Source organism: Salmo trutta, unplaced genomic scaffold (assembly GCF_901001165.1).
Source record: "Salmo trutta unplaced genomic scaffold, fSalTru1.1, whole genome shotgun sequence".
NCBI lineage: Eukaryota > Metazoa > Chordata > Actinopteri > Salmoniformes > Salmonidae > Salmo > Salmo trutta.
Window position 1 is genome coordinate 126,716 of NW_021822695.1, and position 22,182 is coordinate 148,897.

Consider the following 22,182-nt stretch of genomic DNA (forward strand, 5'->3'; position numbering starts at 1 on the left):
AACCCATGACTCTATTGACCTGTTATACAGTAACAACCCATGAATCTATTGAACTGTTTTACAGTAACAACCCATGACTCTATTGAACTGTTATACAGTAACAACCCATGACTCTATTGAACTGTTATACAGTAACAACCCATGACTCTATTGAACTGTTTTACAGTAACAACCCATGACTCTATTGACCTGTTATACAGTAACAACCCATGACTCTATTGACCTGTTATACAGTAACAACCCATGACTCTATTGAACTGTTTTACAGTAACAACCCATGACTCTATTGAACTGTTATACAGTAACAACCCATGACTCTATTGACCTGTTATACAGTAACAACTCATGACTCTATTGAACTGTTTTACAGTAACAACCCATGACTCTATTGAACTGTTATACAGTAACAACCCATGACTCTATTGACCTGTTATACAGTAACAACCCATGACTCTATTGACCTGTTATACAGTAACAACCCATGACTCTATTGAACTGTTTTACAGTAACAACCCATGACTCTGTTGAACTGTTATACAGTAACAACCCATGACTCTAATGAACTGTTATACAGTAACAACCCATGACTCTATTGAACTGTTTTACTGTAACAACCCATGACTCTATTGACCTGTTATACAGTAACAACCCATGACTCTATTGACCTGTTATACAGTAACAACTCTAACCCATGACTCTATTGAACTGTTTTACAGTAACAACCCATGACTCTATTGAACTGTTTTACTGTAACAACCCATGACTCTATTGACCTGTTATACAGTAACAACCCATGACTCTTTTGAACTGTTTTACAGTAACAACCCATGACTCTATTGAACTGTTATACAGTAACAACCTATGACTCTATTGACCTGTTATACAGTAACAACCCATGACTCTATTGAACTGTTTTACAGTAACAACCCATGACTCTATTGACCTGTTATACAGTAACAACCCATGACTCTATTGAACTGTTAAACAGTAAAAACCCGTGACTCTATTGACCTGTTATACAGTAACAACCCATGACTCTATTGACCTGTTATACAGTAACAACTCTAACCCATGACTCTATTGAACTGTTATACAGTAACAACCCATGACTCTATTGACCTGTTTTACAGTAACAACTCTAACCCATGACTCTATTGAACTGTTTTACAGTAACAACCCATGACTCTATTGAACTGTTTTACATTAACAACCCATGACTCTATTGACCTGTTATACAGTAACAACCCATGACTCTATTGAACTGTTATACAGTAACAACCCATGACTCTATTGACCTGTTATACAGTAACAACCCATGACTCTATTAACCTGTTATACAGTAACAACTCTAACCCATGACTCTATTGAACTGTTATACAGTAACAACCCATGACTCTATTGACCTGTTATACAGTAACAACTCTAACCCATGACTCTATTGAACTGTTATACAGTAACAACCCATGACTCTAATGAACTGTTATACAGTAACAACCCATGACTCTATTGAACTGTTTTACTGTAACAACCCATGACTCTATTGACCTGTTATACAGTAACAACCCATGACTCTATTGAACTGTTTTACAGTAACAACCCATGACTCTATTGAACTGTTATACAGTAACAACCCATGACTCTATTGAACTGTTTTACAGTAACAACCCATGACTCTATTGGACTGTTATACAGTAACAACCCATGACTCTATTGACCAGTTATACATTAACAACCCATGACTCTATTGACCTGTTATACAGTAACAACCCATGACTCTATTGAACTGTTTTACAGTAACAACCCATGACTCTATTGAACTGTTATACAGTAACAACCCATGACTCTAATGAACTGTTATACAGTAACAACCCATGACTCTATTGAACTGTTTTACTGTAACAACCCATGACTCTATTGACCTGTTATACAGTAACAACCCATGACTCTATTGAACTGTTTTACAGTAACAACCCATGACTCTATTGAACTGTTATACAGTAACAACCCATGACACTATTGAACTGTTATACAGTAACAACCCATGACTCTATTGAACTGTTTTACAGTAACAACCCATGACTCTATTGACCTGTTATACAGTAACAACCCATGACTCTATTGACCTGTTATACAGTAACAACCCATGACTCTATTGAACTGTTTTACAGTAACAACCCATGACTCTATTGAACTGTTATACAGTAACAACCCATGACTCTATTGACCTGTTATACAGTAACAACTCATGACTCTATTGAACTGTTTTACAGTAACAACCCATGACTCTATTGAACTGTTATACAGTAACAACCCATGACTCTATTGACCTGTTATACAGTAACAACCCATGACTCTATTAACCTGTTATACAGTAACAACTCTAACCCATGACTCTATTGAACTGTTATACAGTAACAACCCATGACTCTATTGACCTGTTATACAGTAACAACTCTAACCCATGACTCTATTGAACTGTTTTACAGTAACAACCCATGACTCTATTGAACTGTTTTACTGTAACAACCCATGACTCTATTGACCTGTTATACAGTAACAACCCATGACTCTTTTGAACTGTTTTACAGTAACAACCCATGACTCTATTGAACTGTTATACAGTAACAACCCATGACTCTATTGAACTGTTTTACTGTAACAACCCATGACTCTATTGACCTGTTATACAGTAACAACCCATGAATCTATTGAACTGTTTTACAGTAACAACCCATGACTCTATTGAACTGTTATACAGTAACAACCCATGACTCTATTGAACTGTTATACAGTAACAACCCATGACTCTATTGAACTGTTTTACAGTAACAACCCATGACTCTATTGACCTGTTATACAGTAACAACCCATGACTCTATTGACCTGTTATACAGTAACAACCCATGACTCTATTGAACTGTTTTACAGTAACAACCCATGACTCTATTGAACTGTTATACAGTAACAACCCATGACTCTATTGACCTGTTATACAGTAACAACTCATGACTCTATTGAACTGTTTTACAGTAACAACCCATGACTCTATTGAACTGTTATACAGTAACAACCCATGACTCTATTGACCTGTTATACAGTAACAACCCATGACTCTATTGACCTGTTATACAGTAACAACCCATGACTCTATTGAACTGTTTTACAGTAACAACCCATGACTCTGTTGAACTGTTATACAGTAACAACCCATGACTCTAATGAACTGTTATACAGTAACAACCCATGACTCTATTGAACTGTTTTACTGTAACAACCCATGACTCTATTGACCTGTTATACAGTAACAACCCATGACTCTATTGAACTGTTTTACAGTAACAACCCATGACTCTATTGAACTGTTATACAGTAACAACCCATGACTCTATTGAACTGTTATACAGTAACAACCCATGACTCTATTGAACTGTTTTACAGTAACAACCCATGACTCTATTGACCTGTTATACAGTAACAACCCATGACTCTATTGACCTGTTATACAGTAACAACCCATGACTCTATTGAACTGTTTTACAGTAACAACCCATGACTCTATTGAACTGTTATACAGTAACAACCCATGACTCTATTGACCTGTTATACAGTAACAACTCATGACTCTATTGAACTGTTTTACAGTAACAACCCATGACTCTATTGAACTGTTATACAGTAAAAACCCATGACTCTATTGACCTGTTATACAGTAACAACCCATGACTCTATTGACCTGTTATACAGTAACAACCCATGACTCTATTGAACTGTTTTACAGTAACAACCCATGACTCTATTGAACTGTTTTACAGTAACAACCCATGACTCTATTGACCTGTTATACAGTAACAACCCATGACTCTATTGAACTGTTTTACAGTAACAACCCATGACTCTATTGAACTGTTATACAGTAACAACCCATGACTCTATTGACCTGTTATACAGTAACAACCCATGACTCTATTGAACTGTTTTACAGTAACAACCCATGACTCTATTGAACTGTTATACAGTAACAACCCATGACTCTGTTGAACTGTTTTACAGTAACAACTCTAACCCATGACTCTATTGACCTGTTATACAGTAACAACCCATGACTCTATTGAACTGTTACACAGTAACAACCTATGACTCTATTGACCTGTTATACAGTAACAACCCATGACTCTATTGAACTGTTTTACAGTAACAACCCATGACTCTATTGACCTGTTATACAGTAACAACCCATGACTCTATTGAACTGTTATACAGTAACAACCCATGACTCTATTGACCTGTTATACAGTAACAACCCATTACTCTATTGACCTGTTATACAGTAACAACTCTAACCCATGACTCTATTGAACTGTTATACAGTAACAACTCTAACCCATGACTCTATTGAACTGTTTTACAGTAACAACCCATGACTCTATTGAACTGTTTTACTGTAACAACCCATGACTCTATTGACCTGTTATACAGTAACAACCCATGACTCTTTTGAACTGTTTTACAGTAACAACCCATGACTCTATTGAACTGTTATACAGTAACAACCCATGACTCTATTGAACTGTTATACAGTAACAACCCATGACTCTATTGAACTGTTATACAGTAACAACCCATGACTCTAATGAACTGTTTTACTGTAACAACCCATGACTCTATTGACCTGTTATACAGTAACAACCCATGACTCTATTGAACTGTTTTACAGTAACAACCCATGACTCTATTGAACTGTTATACAGTAACAACCCATGACTCTATTGAACTGTTATACAGTAACAACCCATGACTCTATTGAACTGTTTTACAGTAACAACCCATGACTCTATTGACCTGTTATACAGTAACAACCCATGACTCTATTGACCTGTTATACAGTAACAACCCATGACTCTATTGAACTGTTTTACAGTAACAACCCATGACTCTATTGAACTGTTATACAGTAACAACCCATGACTCTATTGACCTGTTATACAGTAACAACTCATGACTCTATTGAACTGTTTTACAGTAACAACCCATGACTCTATTGAACTGTTATACAGTAACAACCCATGACTCTATTGACCTGTTATACAGTAACAACCCATGACTCTATTGACCTGTTATACAGTAACAACCCATGACTCTATTGAACTGTTTTACAGTAACAACCCATGACTCTATTGACCTGTTATACAGTAACAACCCATGACTCTATTGAACTGTTTTACAGTAACAACCCATGACTCTATTGAACTGTTATACAGTAACAACCCATGACTCTATTGACCTGTTATACAGTAACAACCCATGACTCTATTGAACTGTTTTACAGTAACAACCCATGACTCTATTGAACTGTTATACAGTAACAACCCATGACTCTGTTGAACTGTTTTACAGTAACAACTCTAACCCATGACTCTATTGACCTGTTATACAGTAACAACCCATGACTCTATTGAACTGTTTTACAGTAACAACCCATGACTCTATTGAACTGTTATACAGTAACAACCCATGACTCTATTGAACTGTTTTACAGTAACAACCCATGACTCTATTGACCTGTAATACAGTAACAACCCATGACTCTATTGAACTGTTATACAGTAACAACCCATGACTGTATTGACCTGTTGTACAGGAACAACCCATGACTCTATTGAACTGTTTTACAGTAACAACCCATGACTCTATTGACCTGTTATACAGTAACAACCCATGACTGTATTGACCTGTTGTACAGGAACAACCCATGACTCTATTGAACTGTTTTACAGTAACAACCCATGACTCTATTGACCTGTTATACAGTAACAACCCATGACTCTATTGAACTGTTATACAGTAACAACCCATAACTCTATTGACCTGTTATACAGTAACAACCCATGACTCTATTGACCTGTTATACAGTAACAACCCATGACTCTATTGAACTGTTTTACAGTAACAACCCATGACTCTATTGAACTGTTATACAGTAACAGCCCATGACTCTATTGACCTGTTATACAGTAACAACCCATGACTCTATTGAACTGTTTTACAGTAACAACCCATGACTCTATTGAACTGTTATACAGTAACAACCCATGACTCTATTGAACTGTTATACAGTAACAACCTATGACTCTATTGACCTGTTATACAGTAACAACCCATGACTCTATTGAACTGTTTTACAGTAACAACCCATGACTCTATTGACCTGTTATACAGTAACAACCCATGACTCTATTGAACTGTTATACAGTAACAACCCATGACTCTATTGACCTGTTATACAGTAACAACCCATGACTCTATTAACCTGTTATACAGTAACAACTCTAACCCATGACTCTATTGAACTGTTATACAGTAACAACCCATGACTCTATTGACCTGTTATACAGTAACAACTCTAACCCATGACTCTATTGAACTGTTTTACAGTAACAACCCATGACTCTATTGAACTGTTTTACTGTAACAACCCATGACTCTATTGACCTGTTATACAGTAACAACCCATGACTCTTTTGAACTGTTTTACAGTAACAACCCATGACTCTATTGAACTGTTATACAGTAACAACCCATGACTCTATTGAACTGTTATACAGTAACAACCCATGACTCTAATGAACTGTTATACAGTAACAACCCATGACTCTATTGAACTGTTTTACTGTAACAACCCATGACTCTATTGACCTGTTATACAGTAACAACCCATGACTCTATTGAACTGTTTTACAGTAACAACCCATGACTCTATTGAACTGTTATACAGTAACAACCCATGACTCTATTGAACTGTTATACAGTAACAACCCATGACTCTATTGAACTGTTTTACAGTAACAACCCATGACTCTATTGACCTGTTATACAGTAACAACCCATGACTCTATTGACCTGTTATACAGTAACAACCCATGACTCTATTGAACTGTTTTACAGTAACAACCCATGACTCTATTGAACTGTTATACAGTAACAACCCATGACTCTATTGACCTGTTATACAGTAACAACTCATGACTCTATTGAACTGTTTTACAGTAACAACCCATGACTCTATTGAACTGTTATACAGTAACAACCCATGACTCTATTGACCTGTTATACAGTAACAACCCATGACTCTATTGACCTGTTATACAGTAACAACCCATGACTCTATTGAACTGTTTTACAGTAACAACCCATGACTCTATTGAACTGTTTTACAGTAACAACCCATGACTCTATTGACCTGTTATACAGTAACAACCCATGACTCTATTGAACTGTTTTACAGTAACAACCCATGACTCTATTGAACTGTTATACAGTAACAACCCATGACTCTATTGACCTGTTATACAGTAACAACCCATGACTCTATTGAACTGTTTTACAGTAACAACCCATGACTCTATTGAACTGTTATACAGTAACAACCCATGACTCTGTTGAACTGTTTTACAGTAACAACTCTAACCCATGACTCTATTGACCTGTTATACAGTAACAACCCATGACTCTATTGAACTGTTTTACAGTAACAACCCATGACTCTATTGAACTGTTATACAGTAACAACCCATGACTCTATTGAACTGTTTTACAGTAACAACCCATGACTCTATTGACCTGTAATACAGTAACAACCCATGACTCTATTGAACTGTTATACAGTAACAACCCATGACTGTATTGACCTGTTATACAGGAACAACCCATGACTCTATTGAACTGTTTTACAGTAACAACCCATGACTCTATTGACCTGTTATACAGTAACAACCCATGACTCTATTGAACTGTTTTACGGTAACAGTTCAATAGAGGAGAAGAGAAAAGAGGAGATGAGAGAGGAGGAGGAGAGGAGGAGGAGAGTGGAGAAGAGGAGGCAAGAGAGAATAGGTAGAGAGGAGGAGGAGAGTGGAGAAGAGAGAATAGGTAGAGAGGAGGAGGAGAGGAGGAGGAGAGGAGGAGGAGATGAGGAAGAGAAGGGAGAAGAGGAGGATAGGGGAGGAGAAGGGAGAAGCGGAGGGGAGGAGAGAAGAGGAGGAGAGAAGGATGAGAAAGGAGAAGAGAGAAGAGGAGGAGAGTGGGAGGAAAAGAGAGGAGTGGAGGAGAGGAAGGAAGAGAAGAGGAGGAGAGAAGGAGGAGAAAGGAGAAGAGAGGAGAAGAGGAGAAGAGAGAAGAGGAGGAGAGTGGGAGGAGAAGAGAGGAGTGGAGGAGAGGAGGAGGAGAAAGGAGAAGAGAGGAGGAGAAGAGGAGAAGAGAGAAGAGGAGGAGGACAGAAGGAGTACGTTTGGTTAATAAGCTGAAAGTGCTGCAAGCCTGTGTGTGTGTGTGTGTGTGTGTGTGTGTGTGTGTGTGTGTGTGTGTGTGTGTGTGTGTGTGTGTGTGTGTGTGTGTGTGTGTGTGAGAGAGAGAGAGCCACGGCCATATGCTGCTAATCAGGTTGAGCGGAGCGGAATGATCACATGACTGTCAAGACCACAGAAATTCCAAACACACACACACACACACACACACACACACACACACACACACACACACACTGGAATAAAACTGGAATGGGGGTGTTTATGTTGACTATGTAAGTGTGTGTGTGTGTGTGTGTGTGTGTGTGTGTGTGTGTGTGTGTGTGTGTGTGTGTGTGTGTGTGTGTGTGTGTGTGTGTGTGTGTGTGTGTGTGTGTGTGTGTGTGTGTGTTCCAGGTGTTCCGGTGGAGGACAAGATCAATATGTTCATCAACAGTTTTGGCTCCATCCAGGAAACCAACATGGTGAGCAGAGTTACTAATGCTAAAACCTCTGCATGCTAACAATGCTACCAACATTCCAACATTATCAACATTAGCCTATATGCTATAAACAGTAGCCTGTATGCTATTAACATTAGTCTGTAAGACATCAACATTAGCCTGTATGCTACCACCATTAGACTGTATGCTATCAGCATTAGCCTGTATGCTACCACCATTAGTCTGTAAGACATCAACATTAGCCTGTATGCTACCACCATTAGACGGTATGCTATCAGCATTAGCCTGTATGCTACCACCATTAGTCTGTTATCCATCAGCATTAGCCTGTATGCTGCCCTAAACTCTCTCCTGGCCCCTTACACTAAGTCTGAATTTGTCCTGCTAGGTGACCTAAACTGGGACATGCTTAAACCACCTGAACCAAGTCCTAAAGCAATGGGACTCCCTAAATCCTTCTCAGATTATTACCAATTCCACAAGGTATGACTCCAAACACCCAGAAAAGGCTACTCTCCTTGATGTTATCCTCACAAATAATCCTGATGGGTATCAGTCTGGTGTTTTCTGTCATATCCTTAGTGATCACTGTTTTACAGCCTGTGTTCATAAAGGCTGCTCAGTGAAACAACCTGTCCTGATTTGTCATAGACGCTTGCTAAAAAACTTTAATGAGCAAGCCTTCCTTCATGACCTGGCCTCTGTAAATTTGTATAGAATCAGCTTGACACGTTTTTCCAACACTTTTGATAAACAGGGCAAAAGACGCTTGGACCTTATTTTTTGATATTTTCAGAATTAAAAGCAGGTTCGGCAACTGGTTCGACCGTGATCTTGCAAAATTACTCCACCTCAAGAATGCCATTTGGCAAATCGCTCGGCACACGCATACTCAGGCTGACTGGCTCTCGTTCAGACAAATGAGAAATAAGTGCACTCAGGCTATCTGGAAGGCCAAAGCTAGTTACTTTAAGGAGCAGATCTCTCTCTGTGGGTCTAACCCCAAGAAGTTCTGGAAAACGGTTAAAGACCTGGAGAATAAACCCTCCTCCTCACAGCTGCCCATGTCCCTTAATGTTGATGATGTGGTTATTACTGACAAGAAGCACATAGCTGAGCTCTTTAATCACCACTTCATTAAGTCAGGATTCCTATTTGACTCAGCCATGCCTCCTTGCCCGTCCAACATTTCCTCATCTCCCACCCCTTCTAATGCAATTAGCCCGAATGCTCCTCCCTCTTTTCCACTGCCCCGCTACAAAGTTTCTCCCTGCAGGCGGTCACTGATTCCGAGGTGCTAAAGGAGCTCCTTAAACTTGACCCCAAAAAATCATCTGGTTCAGATGGTTTAGACCCTTTCTTCTTTAAGGTTGCTGCCCCTATCATCGCCAAGCCTATCTCTGACCTGTTTAACCTGTCTCTCCTCTCTGGGGAGGTTCCCTTTGCTTGGAAGGCAGCCACGGTTCATCCTTTATTTAAAGAGGGAGATCAAGCTGATCCTAACTGTTATAGGCCTATTGCTATTTTGCCCTGTTTATCAAAAGTGTTGGAAAAACGTGTCAATAATCAACTGACTGGCTTTCTTGATGTCTATAGTATTCTCTCTGGTATGCAATCTGGTTTCAGCTCAGGTTATGGATGTGTCACGGCAACCTTATAGGTCCTCTATGATGTCACCATTGCCCTTGAATCTAAGCAATGCTGTGCTGCTATTTTTATTGACTTGGCCAAATCTTTTGATAAGGTAGACCATTCCATTCTTGTAGGCCGGCTAAGGAGTATTGGTGTCTCTGAGGGGTCTTTGGCCTGGTTTGCTAACTACCTCTCTCGAAGAGTGCAATGTATAAAGTCAGAAAATCTGCTGTCTCAGGCAGTGCCTGTCACCAAGGGTGTACCCCAAGGCTCGATCCTAGGCCCCACGCTCTTCTCAATTTACATCAACAACATAGCTCAGGCAGTAGGAAGCGCTGTCATCCATTTATATGCAGATTATACAGTCTTATACTCAGCTGGCCCCTGTTAAACGCTCTACAACAAAGCTTTCTCAGTGTCCAACAAGCTTTCTCTGCCCTTAACCTTGTTCTGAACACCTCTAAAACAAAGGTCATGTGGTTTGGTAAGAAGAATGCCCCTCTCCCCACAGGTGTGATTACTACCTCTGAGAGTTTAGAGCTTGAGGTAGTCACCTCATACAAGTACTTGGGAGTATGGCTAGACGGTGCACTGTCCTTCTCTCAGCACATATCAAAGCTGCAGGCTAAAGTTACATCTAGACTTGGTTTCCTCTATCGTAATCGCTCCTCTTTCACCCCTGCTGCCAAACTAACCCTGATTCAGATGACCATCCTACCCATGCTAGATTACGGAGACATAATTTATAGTTCGACAGGTAAGGGTGCTCTCGAGCTGCTAAATGTTCTTTACCATTCGGCCATCAGATTTGCCACCAATGCTCCTTATAGGACACATCACTGCACTCTATACTCCTCTGTAAACTGGTCATCTCTGTATACCTGTCGCAAGATCCACTGGTTGATGCTTATTTATAAAACTCTCTTAGGCCTCACTCCCCCCTATCTGAGATATCTACTGCAGCCCTCATCCTCCACATACAACACCCGTTCTGACAGTCACATTCTGCTAATGGTCCCCAAAGCACACACATCCCTGGGTCGCTCGTCTTTTCAGTTCGCTGCAGCTAGCGACTGGAACGAGCTGCAACAAACACTCAAACTGGACAGTTTTATCTCCATCTCTTCATTCAAAGACTCATTCATGAACACTCTTACTGACAGTTGTGGCTGCTTTGTGTGATATATTGTTGTCTCTACCTTCTTGCCCTTTGTGCTGTTGTCTGTTCCCAATAATGTTCGTACCATGTTTTGTGCTGCTACCATGTTGTTGTTATGTTGTGTTGCTACCATGCTGCGTTGTCATGTGTTGCTGCCATGCTATGTTGTTGTCTTAGGTCTCTCTTCATGTAGTGTTGTGTTGTCTCACTTGTCGTGATGTGTGTTTTGTCCTATATTTTAATTGAATTATTATTTTTTTTAAATCTCGCCCCCTTTCCCCTCAGGAGGCCTTTTGCCTTCTGGTAGGCCGTCATTGTAAATAATAATTTGTTCTTAACTGACTTGTCTAGTTAAATAAAGGTTAAATTAAAAAAACAAAAAAACTAACGTTAGCTACTAGCTAGGCTGTAGCTCATAGCTGAGTCAAATAGGAATCCTGACTTAACTGACTTGTCTAGTTAAATAAAGGTTAAATAAAAAACCAACATTGTTCTACTTCAATCAACTGGAGGCCTCGTACCCGGAGGCAGCATTCATTGTCACAGGGGCCTTTAACAAAAGTAATTTGAGGTCCGTGTGTGTGTGTGAGGTCCAACACATTGACTGCCCAACACACCAAAAGTCTACACTTGACCACTGCTACATGCTATAAGGCTTCTCCCATCTGTTGACAAATCTGACCACAACTCCATTTAGCTCCTCCCCGCCTACAAACAAAGAGTGAAGAGGGAAGGGCCGGTGGTAAGGTCTGTACAACGCTGGTCTAAACAATCAGAATCCAAGACTGCATCGAATATGAAGAATGCGGGCTAGACATCCGTCGAAGCCATCTGGTGGACATAGGGATGTGGTGGATTGAGACAGATATCTCGCTTAAACAGAAAGATTTTGGGAGGGATTTTAATTATTATGCTAATTTGATTTCCATCGGGGAGCGAACGTTGAGTCTAGGGGTTTAATTGGCTGTGTACTAACAAATGATTGATTGTTGCTAGGACTACCGTGTGAACATCTTCCTGCGTCAGCGGTGGAACGACCCGAGGCTGAAGCTCCCGGCGGACTTCAAAGGAGAAGCGCTGACGGTGGACCCCAAGATATTCCAGTGTCTATGGAAACCAGACCTGTTCTTCGCCAACGAGAAACATGCCAACTTCCATGACGTCACGCAAGACAACATCCTGTTATTTATCTTCAGGAACGGAGACATTCTCATCAGCATGAGGTCTGTCTGTCTGTCTGCCTGTCTGCCTGTCTGACTGTCTGACTGTTTGACTGTCTGACTGCCTAGTTAGTTAGTTAGTTAGTATTTAGACTAATTTTGTTAATTTGATTGCAGAACCCCCTACCGGCAAACGATGACCTAAAAACTCTTAGTCTTATGGGGGCTTATGTCATTTGTGACTGAGACTTGTGTGCTTCCAAAAGTGTGCTTCCAACATGATACATTTGTGATTGCTAGGCATACAAATACAATTATTTCTTTATAGCTTTGAAACAAGGTCTAGATGCGGCCTTAACCAAACTGGTTTATGAACGACTCTTGACGGAATACTTGACTGTCACCAGGAAGATAAGCTCAATATTGTTCGAACAGCAGCAGTCCCCCAAACGTTTCGGTTCCTAGTTGGAGTGTTGAGCAGTCCCCCAAACGTTTCGGTTTCCAGTTGGAGTGTTGAGTGTTGAGCAGTCCCCCAAACGTTTCGGTTCCCAGTTGGAGTGTTGAGCAGTCCCCCAAACGTTTCGGTTCCCAGTTGGAGTGTTGAGCAGTCCCCCAAATGTTTCGGTTCCCAGTTGGAGTGTTGAGCAGTCCCCCAAACATTTCGGTTCCCAGTTGGAGTGTTGAGCAGTCCCCCAAACGCTTCTGTTCCCAGTTGGAGTGTTGAGTGTTGAGCAGTCCCCCAAACGTTTCGGTTCCCAGTTGGAGTGTTGAGCAGTCCCCCAAACGCTTCGGTTTCCAGTTGGAGTGTTGAGCAGTCCCCCAAACGCTTCGGTTTCCAGTTGGAGTGTTGAGCAGTCCCCCAAACGTTTCGGTTTCCAGTTGGAGTGTTGAGTGTTGAGCAGTCCCCCCAACGTTTCGGTTTCCAGTTGAAGTGTTGAGCAGTCCCCCAAACGTTTCGGTTCCCAGTTGGAGTGTTGAGCAGTCCCCCAAACGTTTCGGTTCCCAGTTGGAGTGTTGAGCAGTCCCCCAAATGCTTCGGTTCCCAGTTGGAGTGCTGAGTGTTGAGCAGTCCCCCAAACGTTTCGGTTTCCAGTTGGAGTGTTGAGCAGTCCCCCAAACGTTTCGGTTCCCAGTTGGAGTGTTGAGTGTTGAGCAGTCCCCCAAACGTTTCGGTTCCCAGTTGGAGTGTTGAGCAGTCCCCCAAACGTTTCGGTTCCCAGTTGGAGTGTTGAGCAGTCCCCCAAACGTTTCGGTTCCCAGTTGGAGTGTTGAGCAGTCCCCCAAATGTTTCGGTTACCAGTTGGAGTGTTGAGCAGTCCCCCAAACATTTCGGTTCCCAGTTGGAGTGTTGAGCAGTCCCCCAAACGCTTCGGTTCCCAGTTGGAGTGTTGAGTGTTGAGCAGTCCCCCAAACGTTTCGGTTCCCAGTTGGAGTGTTGAGTGTTGAGCAGTCCCCCAAACGCTTCTGTTTCCAGTTGGAGTGTTGAGCAGTCCCCCAAACGTTTCGGTTTCCAGTTGGAGTGTTGAGTGTTGAGCAGTCCCCCCAACGTTTCGGTTTCCAGTTGAAGTGTTGAGCAGTCCCCCAAACGTTTCGGTTCCCAGTTGGAGTGTTGAGCAGTCCCCCAAACGTTTCGGTTCCCAGTTGGAGTGTTGAGCAGTCCCCCAAATGCTTCGGTTCCCAGTTGGAGTGTTGAGCAGTCCCCCAAACGTTTCGGTTCCCAGTTGGAGTGTTGAGTGTTGAGCAGTCCCCCAAACGTTTCGGTTTCCAGTTGGAGTGTTGAGTGTTGAGCAGTCCCCCAAATGTTTCGGTTTCCATTTGGAGTGTTGAGCAGTCCCCCAAACGTTTCGGTTTCCAGTTTGAGTGTTGATTGTTGAGCAGAGGCATGTGTTACGTTTCGCTTCTACGAAGCTGTGTCCATTGATAACATTCAATAATCAATGAATTGCACTAACTCTTACACTAGGTTATCAATTCAAAACATGTATTTCTCTTTTCCATGCATTATGTATTCTGCACGCACATGATAGACAGTTTAGTAGTTGGAGCAATGAAGGACTAAAATGATTGAGTGACTCTCAAGTCAGTAAAAATAGTTATTTAAAAAGAACGAATAGTTCGCAAACTGCACATCACTACCGCCTGCCTGTCTGCCTGTCTGTCTGTCTGTCTGCCTGTCTGTCTGCCTGCCTGCCTGCCTTTCTGCCTGCCTGCCTGCCTGCCTGCCTGCCTGCCTGCCTGCCTTTCTGCCTGTCTGTCTGTCTGTCTGTCTGCCTGTCTGTCTGCCTGCCTGTCTGCCAGGGTAGGTGCCTATGTGTGCCCAGTGACTGTCTGTTGAGTGTTCAGGTTGTCAGTGACTGTCTGGTGAGTGTTCAGGTTATCAGTGACTGTCTGGTGAGTGTTCAGGTTATCAGTGACTGTCTGTTGAGTGTTCAGGTTGTCAGTGACTGTCTGGTGAGTGTTCAGGTTATCAGTGACTGTCTGGTGAGTGTTCAGGTTATCAGTGACTGTCTGGTAAGTGTTCAGGTTATCAGTGACTGTCTGGTGTGTGTTCAGGTTATCAGTGACTGTCTGGTGTGTGTTCAGGTTGTCAGTGACTGTCTGGTGTGTGTTCAGGTTATCAGTGACTGTCTGGTGTGTGTTCAGGTTATCAGTGACTGTCTGGTGAGTGTTCAGGTTATCAGTGACTGTCTGGTGTGTGTTCAGGTTACCAGTGACTGTCTGGTGTGTGTTCAGGTTGTCAGTGACTGTCTGGTGTGTGTTCAGGTTATCAGTGACTGTCTGGTGTGTGTTCAGGTTATCAGTGACTGTCTGGTGAGTGTTCAGGTTATCAGTGACTGTCTGGTGTGTGTTCAGGTTATCAGTGACTGTCTGGTGTGTGTTCAGGTTGTCAGTGACTGTCTGGTGAGTGTTCAGGTTATCAGTGACTGTCTGTTGTGTGTTCAGGTTGTCAGTGACTGTCTGGTGTGTGTTCAGGTTATCAGTGACTGTCTGTTGTGTGTTCAGGTTGTCAGTGACTCTGTCCTGCCCTCTGGACCTCACTCTGTTCCCCATGGACACACAGCTCTGCAAGATGCAACTGGAGAGCTGTACGTAGAACCTCTCTCTAACACACACACACGCACGCACGCATGCACACACACACACACACACACACACACACACACACACACACACACACACACACAGAGAGACACACACAATATTCATATACACTGAGGGTACAAAACATTAAGAACACCTGCTGTTTCCATGACATAGACTGACCAGGTGAATCCAGGTGAAAGCTATGATCCCTTATTGATGTCACCTGTTAAATCCACTTCAGTCAGTGTAGATGATGGGGAGGAGACGGGTTAAAGAAGGATTTTTAAGCCTTGAGACATGGATTGTGTATGTGGGCCATTCAGAGGGTGAATAGGCAATACCAAATATTTAAGTGCCTTTGAATGGAGTATGGTAGTAGATGGCAGACGCACCGGTTTGTGCCAAGAACTGCAAAGCTGCTGGGTTGTTCACGCTCAACAGTTTCCTGTGTGTAGCAAGAGTAGCCCACCACCCAAAGGACATTCTGCCAACTTGACACAACTGTGGGAAGCGTTGGAGTCAACATGGGCCACCATCCCTCGTGGAACGCTTTCGACACTTTGTAGAGTCCATGCCCAGACGAATTGAGGCTGTTCTGAGGGCAAAAGGGTGCAGGTGCAAGTCAATATTAGGTAAGGCTTTCTTAATGTCTTGTACACTCAGTGTATACAGAGATTCACACACTCTATATATATATATATTACAGGAGGTTGGTATCACCTTAATTGGGGAGAACGGGCCCGTGGTAATGACTGGAGCGGAATTAGTGAAATGGTATCAAATACATCAAACACATTGGTTTCTACGGTTTCCAGGTGTTTGATGTCATTCCATTTGCTCCGTTCCGGCCATTATTATGAGCCGTTCTCCCCTCAGCAGACTCCACTGATATATATATTTATATGGTGTTGTTATTGTAGTTGGCTGCACCACCAGTTATATATATATATTTATATAGTGTTGTTATTGTAGTTGGCTGCACCACCAGTGATATATATTTATATAGTGTTGTTATGGTAGTTGGCTGCACCACCAGTGATATATATACATTTATATAGTGTTGTTATTGTAGTTGGCTGCACCACCAGTGATATATATTTATATCGTGTTGTTATGGTAGTTGGCTGCACCACCAATGATATATATTTATATAGTGTTGTTATTGTAGTTGGCTGCACCACCAGTGATATATATTTATATAGTGTTGTTATTGTAGTTGGCTGCACCACCAGTGATATATATTTATATGGTGTTGTTATTGTAGTTGGCTGCACCACCATTGATATATATATACATTTATATAGTGTTGTTATTGTAGTTGGCTGCACCACCAGTGATATATATTTATAGCGTTGTTATTGTAGTTGGCTGCACCACCAGTGATATATATTTATATAGTGTTGTTATTGTAGTTGGCTGCACCACCAGTGATATATATTTATATAGTGTTGTTATTGTAGTTGGCTGCACCACCAGTGATATATATTTATAGCGTTGTTATTGTAGTTGGCTGCACCACCAGTGATATATATTTATATAGTGTTGTTATTGTAGTTGGCTGCACCACCAGTGATATATATTTATATAGTGTTGTTATTGTAGTTGGCTGCACCACCAGTGATATATATACATTTATATAGTGTTGTTATTGTAGTTGGCTGCACCACCAGTGATATACATTTACATAGTGTTGTTATTGTAGTTGGCTGCACCACCAGTGATATATATTTACATAGTGTTGTTATTGTAGTTGGCTGCACCACCAGTTATATATATATATTTATATAGTGTTGTTATTGTAGTTGGCTGCACCACCAGTGATATATATTTATATAGTGTTGTTATGGTAGTTGGCTGCACCACCAGTGATATATATACATTTATATAGTGTTGTTATGGTAGTTGGCTGCACCACCAGTGATATATATTTATACAGTATTGTTATTGTAGTTGGCTGCACCACCAGTGATATATATTTATATGGTGTTGTTATTGTAGTTGGCTGCACCACCATTGATATATATACATTTATATAGTGTTGTTATTGTAGTTGGCTGCACCACCAGTGATATATATTTATAGTGTTGTTATTGTAGTTGGCTGCACCACCAGTGATATATATTTATATAGTGTTGTTATTGTAGTTGGCTGCACCACCAGTGATATATATACATGTATATAGTGTTGTTATGGTAGTTGGCTGTACCACCAGTGATATACATTTACATAGTGTTGTTATTGTAGTTGGCTGCACCACCAGTGATATATATTTATATGGTGTTGTTATTGTAGTTGGCTGCACCACCAGTGATATATATACATTTATATAGTGTTGTTATTGTAGTTGGCTGCACCACCAGTGATATACATTTACATAGTGTTGTTATTGTAGTTGGCTGCACCACCATTGATATATATTTATATAGTGTTGTTATTGTAGTTGGCTGCACCACCAGGGATATATATTTATATAGTGTTGTTATTGTAGTTGGCTGCACCACCAGGGATATATATTTATAGTGTTGTTATTGTAGTTGGCTGCACCACCAGGGATATATATACATTTATATAGTGTTGTTATTGTAGTTGGCTGCACCACCAGTGATATATATTTATATGGTGTTGTTACTGTAGTTGGCTGCACCACCAGTGATATATATTTATATAGTGTTGTTATTGTAGTTGGCTGCACCACCAGGGATATATATACATTTATATAGTGTTGTTATTGTAGTTGGCTGCACCACCAGTGATATATATTTATATAGTGTTGTTACTGTAGTTGGCTGCACCACCAGTGATATATATTTATATAGTGTTGTTATTGTAGTTGGCTGCACCACCAGGGATATATATTTATATAGTGTTGTTACTGTAGTTGGCTGCACCACCAGTGATATATATTTATATAGTGTTGCTATTGTAGTTGTGAGTTTTGGTGGGCGGCCCTCTCTTGGCAGGTTTGTTGTGGTGCCATATTCTTTCAATTTTTTAATAATGGATTTAATGGTGCTCTGTGAGATGTTCAAAGTTTCTGAGTCCATAGCACCTATTATGTGACTTGTTAAAAATGTTTTACTCCAGAATTGATTTAAGCTTGCCATACAAAGGGGTTGAATACTTAACTCAGAGACAAGGTTTGAATATTGCTGTCCATTAACGATTGAACATTACAGACTGGATAAGGAGAGGCTGAACATTACAGACTGGGATAAGGAGAGGCTGAACATTACAGACTGGGACAAGGAGAGAAACATTACAGACTGGGACAAGGAGAGAAACATTACAGACTGGGACAAGGAGAGATTGGACATTACAGACTGGGCCAAGGAGAGATTGGACATTACAGACTGGGACAAGGAGAGAAACATTACAGACTGGGATAAGGAGAGATTGGACATTACAGACTGGGACAAGGAGAGGGTGAACATTACAGACTGGATAAGGAGAGGCTGAACATTACAGACTGGGACAAGGAGAGAAACATTACAGACTGGGACAAGGAGAGATTGGACATTACAGACTGGGACAAGGAGAGAAACATTACAGACTGGGACAAGGAGAGAAACATTACAGACTGGGACAAGGAGAGATTGGACATTACAGACTGGGATAAGGAGAGAAACATTACAGACTGGGCCAAGGAGAGAAACATTACAGACTGGGACAAGGAGAGAAACATTACAGACTGGGACAAGGAGAGATTGGACATTACAGACTGGAATAAGGAGAGAAACATTACAGACTGGGCCAAGGAGAGAAACATTACAGACTGGGACAAGGAGAGAAACATTACAGACTGGGACAAGGAGAGGCTGAACATTACAGACTGGGACAAGGAGAGAAACATTACAGACTGGGACAAGGAGAGATTGGACATTACAGACTGGGACAAGGAGAGATTGGACATTACAGACTGGGACAAGGAGAGGGTGAACATTACAGACTGGGATAAGGAGAGATTGGACATTACAGACTGGGTTAAGGAGAGAAACATTACAGACTGGGACAAGGAGAGAAACATTACAGACTGGGATAAGGAGAGAAACATTACAGACTGGGACAAGGAGAGATTGGACATTACAGACTGGGACAAGGAGAGAAACATTACAGACTGGGACAAGGAGAGATTGGACATTACAGACTGGGACAAGGAGAGATTGGACATTACAGACTGGGATAAGGAGAGAAACATTACAGACTGGGATAAGGAGAGATTGGACATTACAGACTGGGACAAGGAGAGAAACATTACAGACTGGGACAAGGAGAGATTGGACATTACAGACTGGGATAAGGAGAGATTGGACATTACAGACTGGGATAAGGAGAGATTGGACATTACAGACTGGGACAAGGAGAGAAACATTACAGACTGGGATAAGGAGAGATTGGACATTACAGACTGGGACAAGGAGAGATTGGACATTACAGACTGGGATAAGGAGAGATTGGACATTACAGACTGGGCCAAGGAGAGATTGGACATTACAGACTGGGATAAGGAGAGAAACATTACAGACTGGGATAAGGAGAGAAACATTACAGACTGGGACAAGGAGAGAAACATTACAGACTGGGATAAGGAGAGAAACATTACAGACTGGGACAAGGAGAGAAACATTACAGACTGGGACAAGGAGAGAAACATTACAAACTGGGATAAGGAGAGATTGGACATTACAGACTGGGATAAGGAGAGATTGGACATTACAGACTGGGACAAGGAGAGATTGGACATTACAGACTGGGACAAGGAGAGATTGGACATTACAGACTGGGACAAGGAGAGAAACATTACAGACTGGGACAAGGAGAGAAACATTACAGACTGGGCTAAGGAGAGAAACATTACAGACTGGGACAAGGAGAGATTGGACATTACAGACTGGGATAAGGAGAGATTGGACATTACAGACTGGGATAAGGAGAGATTGGACATTACAGACTGGGATAAGGAGAGATTGGACATTACAGACTGGGACAAGGAGAGGTTGGACATTACAGACTGGGATAAGGAGAGGTTGGACATTACAGACTGGGACAAGGAGAGATTGGACATTACAGACTGGGACAAGGAGAGATTGGACATTACAGACTGGGACAAGGAGAGAAACATTACAGACTGGGTTAAGGAGAGAAACATTACAGACTGGGATAAGGAGAGATTGGACATTACAGACTGGGATAAGGAGAGATTGGACATTACAGACTGGGACAAGGAGAGATTGGACATTACAGACTGGGACAAGGAGAGGTTGGACATTACAGACTGGGACAAGGAGAGATTGGACATTACAGACTGGGACAAGGAGAGGTTGGACATTACAGACTGGGACAAGGAGAGATTGGACATTACAGACTGGGACAAGGAGAGGTTGGACATTGCAGACTGGGACAAGGAGAGGTTGGACATTACAGACTGGGATAAGGAGAGGTTGGACATTACAGACTGGGACAAGGAGAGATTGGACATTACAGACTGGGACAAGGAGAGAAACATTACAGACTGGGACAAGGAGAGATTGGACATTACAGACTGGGACAAGGAGAGAAACATTACAGACTGGGACAAGGAGAGAAACATTACAGACTGGGACAAGGAGAGATTGGACATTACAGACTGGGACAAGGAGAGAAACATTACAGACTGGGACAAGGAGAGAAACATTACAGACTGGGACAAGGAGAGGTTGGACATTACAGACTGGGACAAGGAGAGATTGGACATTACAAACTGGGATAAGGAGAGATTGGACATTACAGACTGGGATAAGGAGAGATTGGACATTACAGACTGGGATAAGGAGAGATTGGACATTACAGACTGGGACAAGGAGAGATTGGACATTACAGACTGGGATAAGGAGAGATTGGACATTACAGACTGGGATAAGGAGAGATTGGACATTACAGACTGGGATAAGGAGAGATTGGACATTACAGACTGGGACAAGGAGAGATTGGACATTACATACTGGGATAAGGAGAGAAACATTACAGACTGGGACAAGGAGAGAAACATTACAGACTGGGACAAGGAGAGAAACATTACAGACTGGGATAAGGAGAGATTGGACATTACAGACTGGGATAAGGAGAGATTGGACATTACAGACTGGGACAAGGAGAGATTGGACATTACAGACTGGGACAAGGAGAGATTGGACATTACAGACTGGGACAAGGAGAGAAACATTACAGACTGGGATAAGGAGAGATTGGACATTACAGACTGGGACAAGGAGAGGTTGGACATTACAGACTGGGATAAGGAGAGATTGGACATTACAGACTGGGACAAGGAGAGAAACATTACAGACTGGGACAAGGAGAGATTGGACATTACAGACTGGAATAAGGAGAGAAACATTACAGACTGGGCCAAGGAGAGAAACATTACA

At 41.6% G+C, this 22,182-nt stretch overlaps 1 protein-coding gene across 3 annotated transcripts in view; it reads left to right on the top strand.

Annotated features, from left to right (window-relative positions):
- The window catches only part of LOC115183659 (glycine receptor subunit beta), a 144,500-nt gene that overhangs the window by 89,567 nt on the left and 32,751 nt on the right, over positions 1 to 22,182 (top strand). For 2 of the 3 annotated variants that reach the window (XM_029744764.1, XM_029744765.1), the window contains 3 exons: positions 8,697 to 8,764; positions 12,531 to 12,757; positions 15,698 to 15,780. In XM_029744764.1, coding sequence (XP_029600624.1) covers positions 8,697 to 8,764; positions 12,531 to 12,757; positions 15,698 to 15,780 — 378 coding nt within the window. Of the gene's footprint in view, positions 1 to 8,258; positions 8,279 to 8,696; positions 8,765 to 12,530; positions 12,758 to 15,697; positions 15,781 to 22,182 lie in introns of those variants that run through there. The other variant, XM_029744767.1, reaches the window with a different exon arrangement.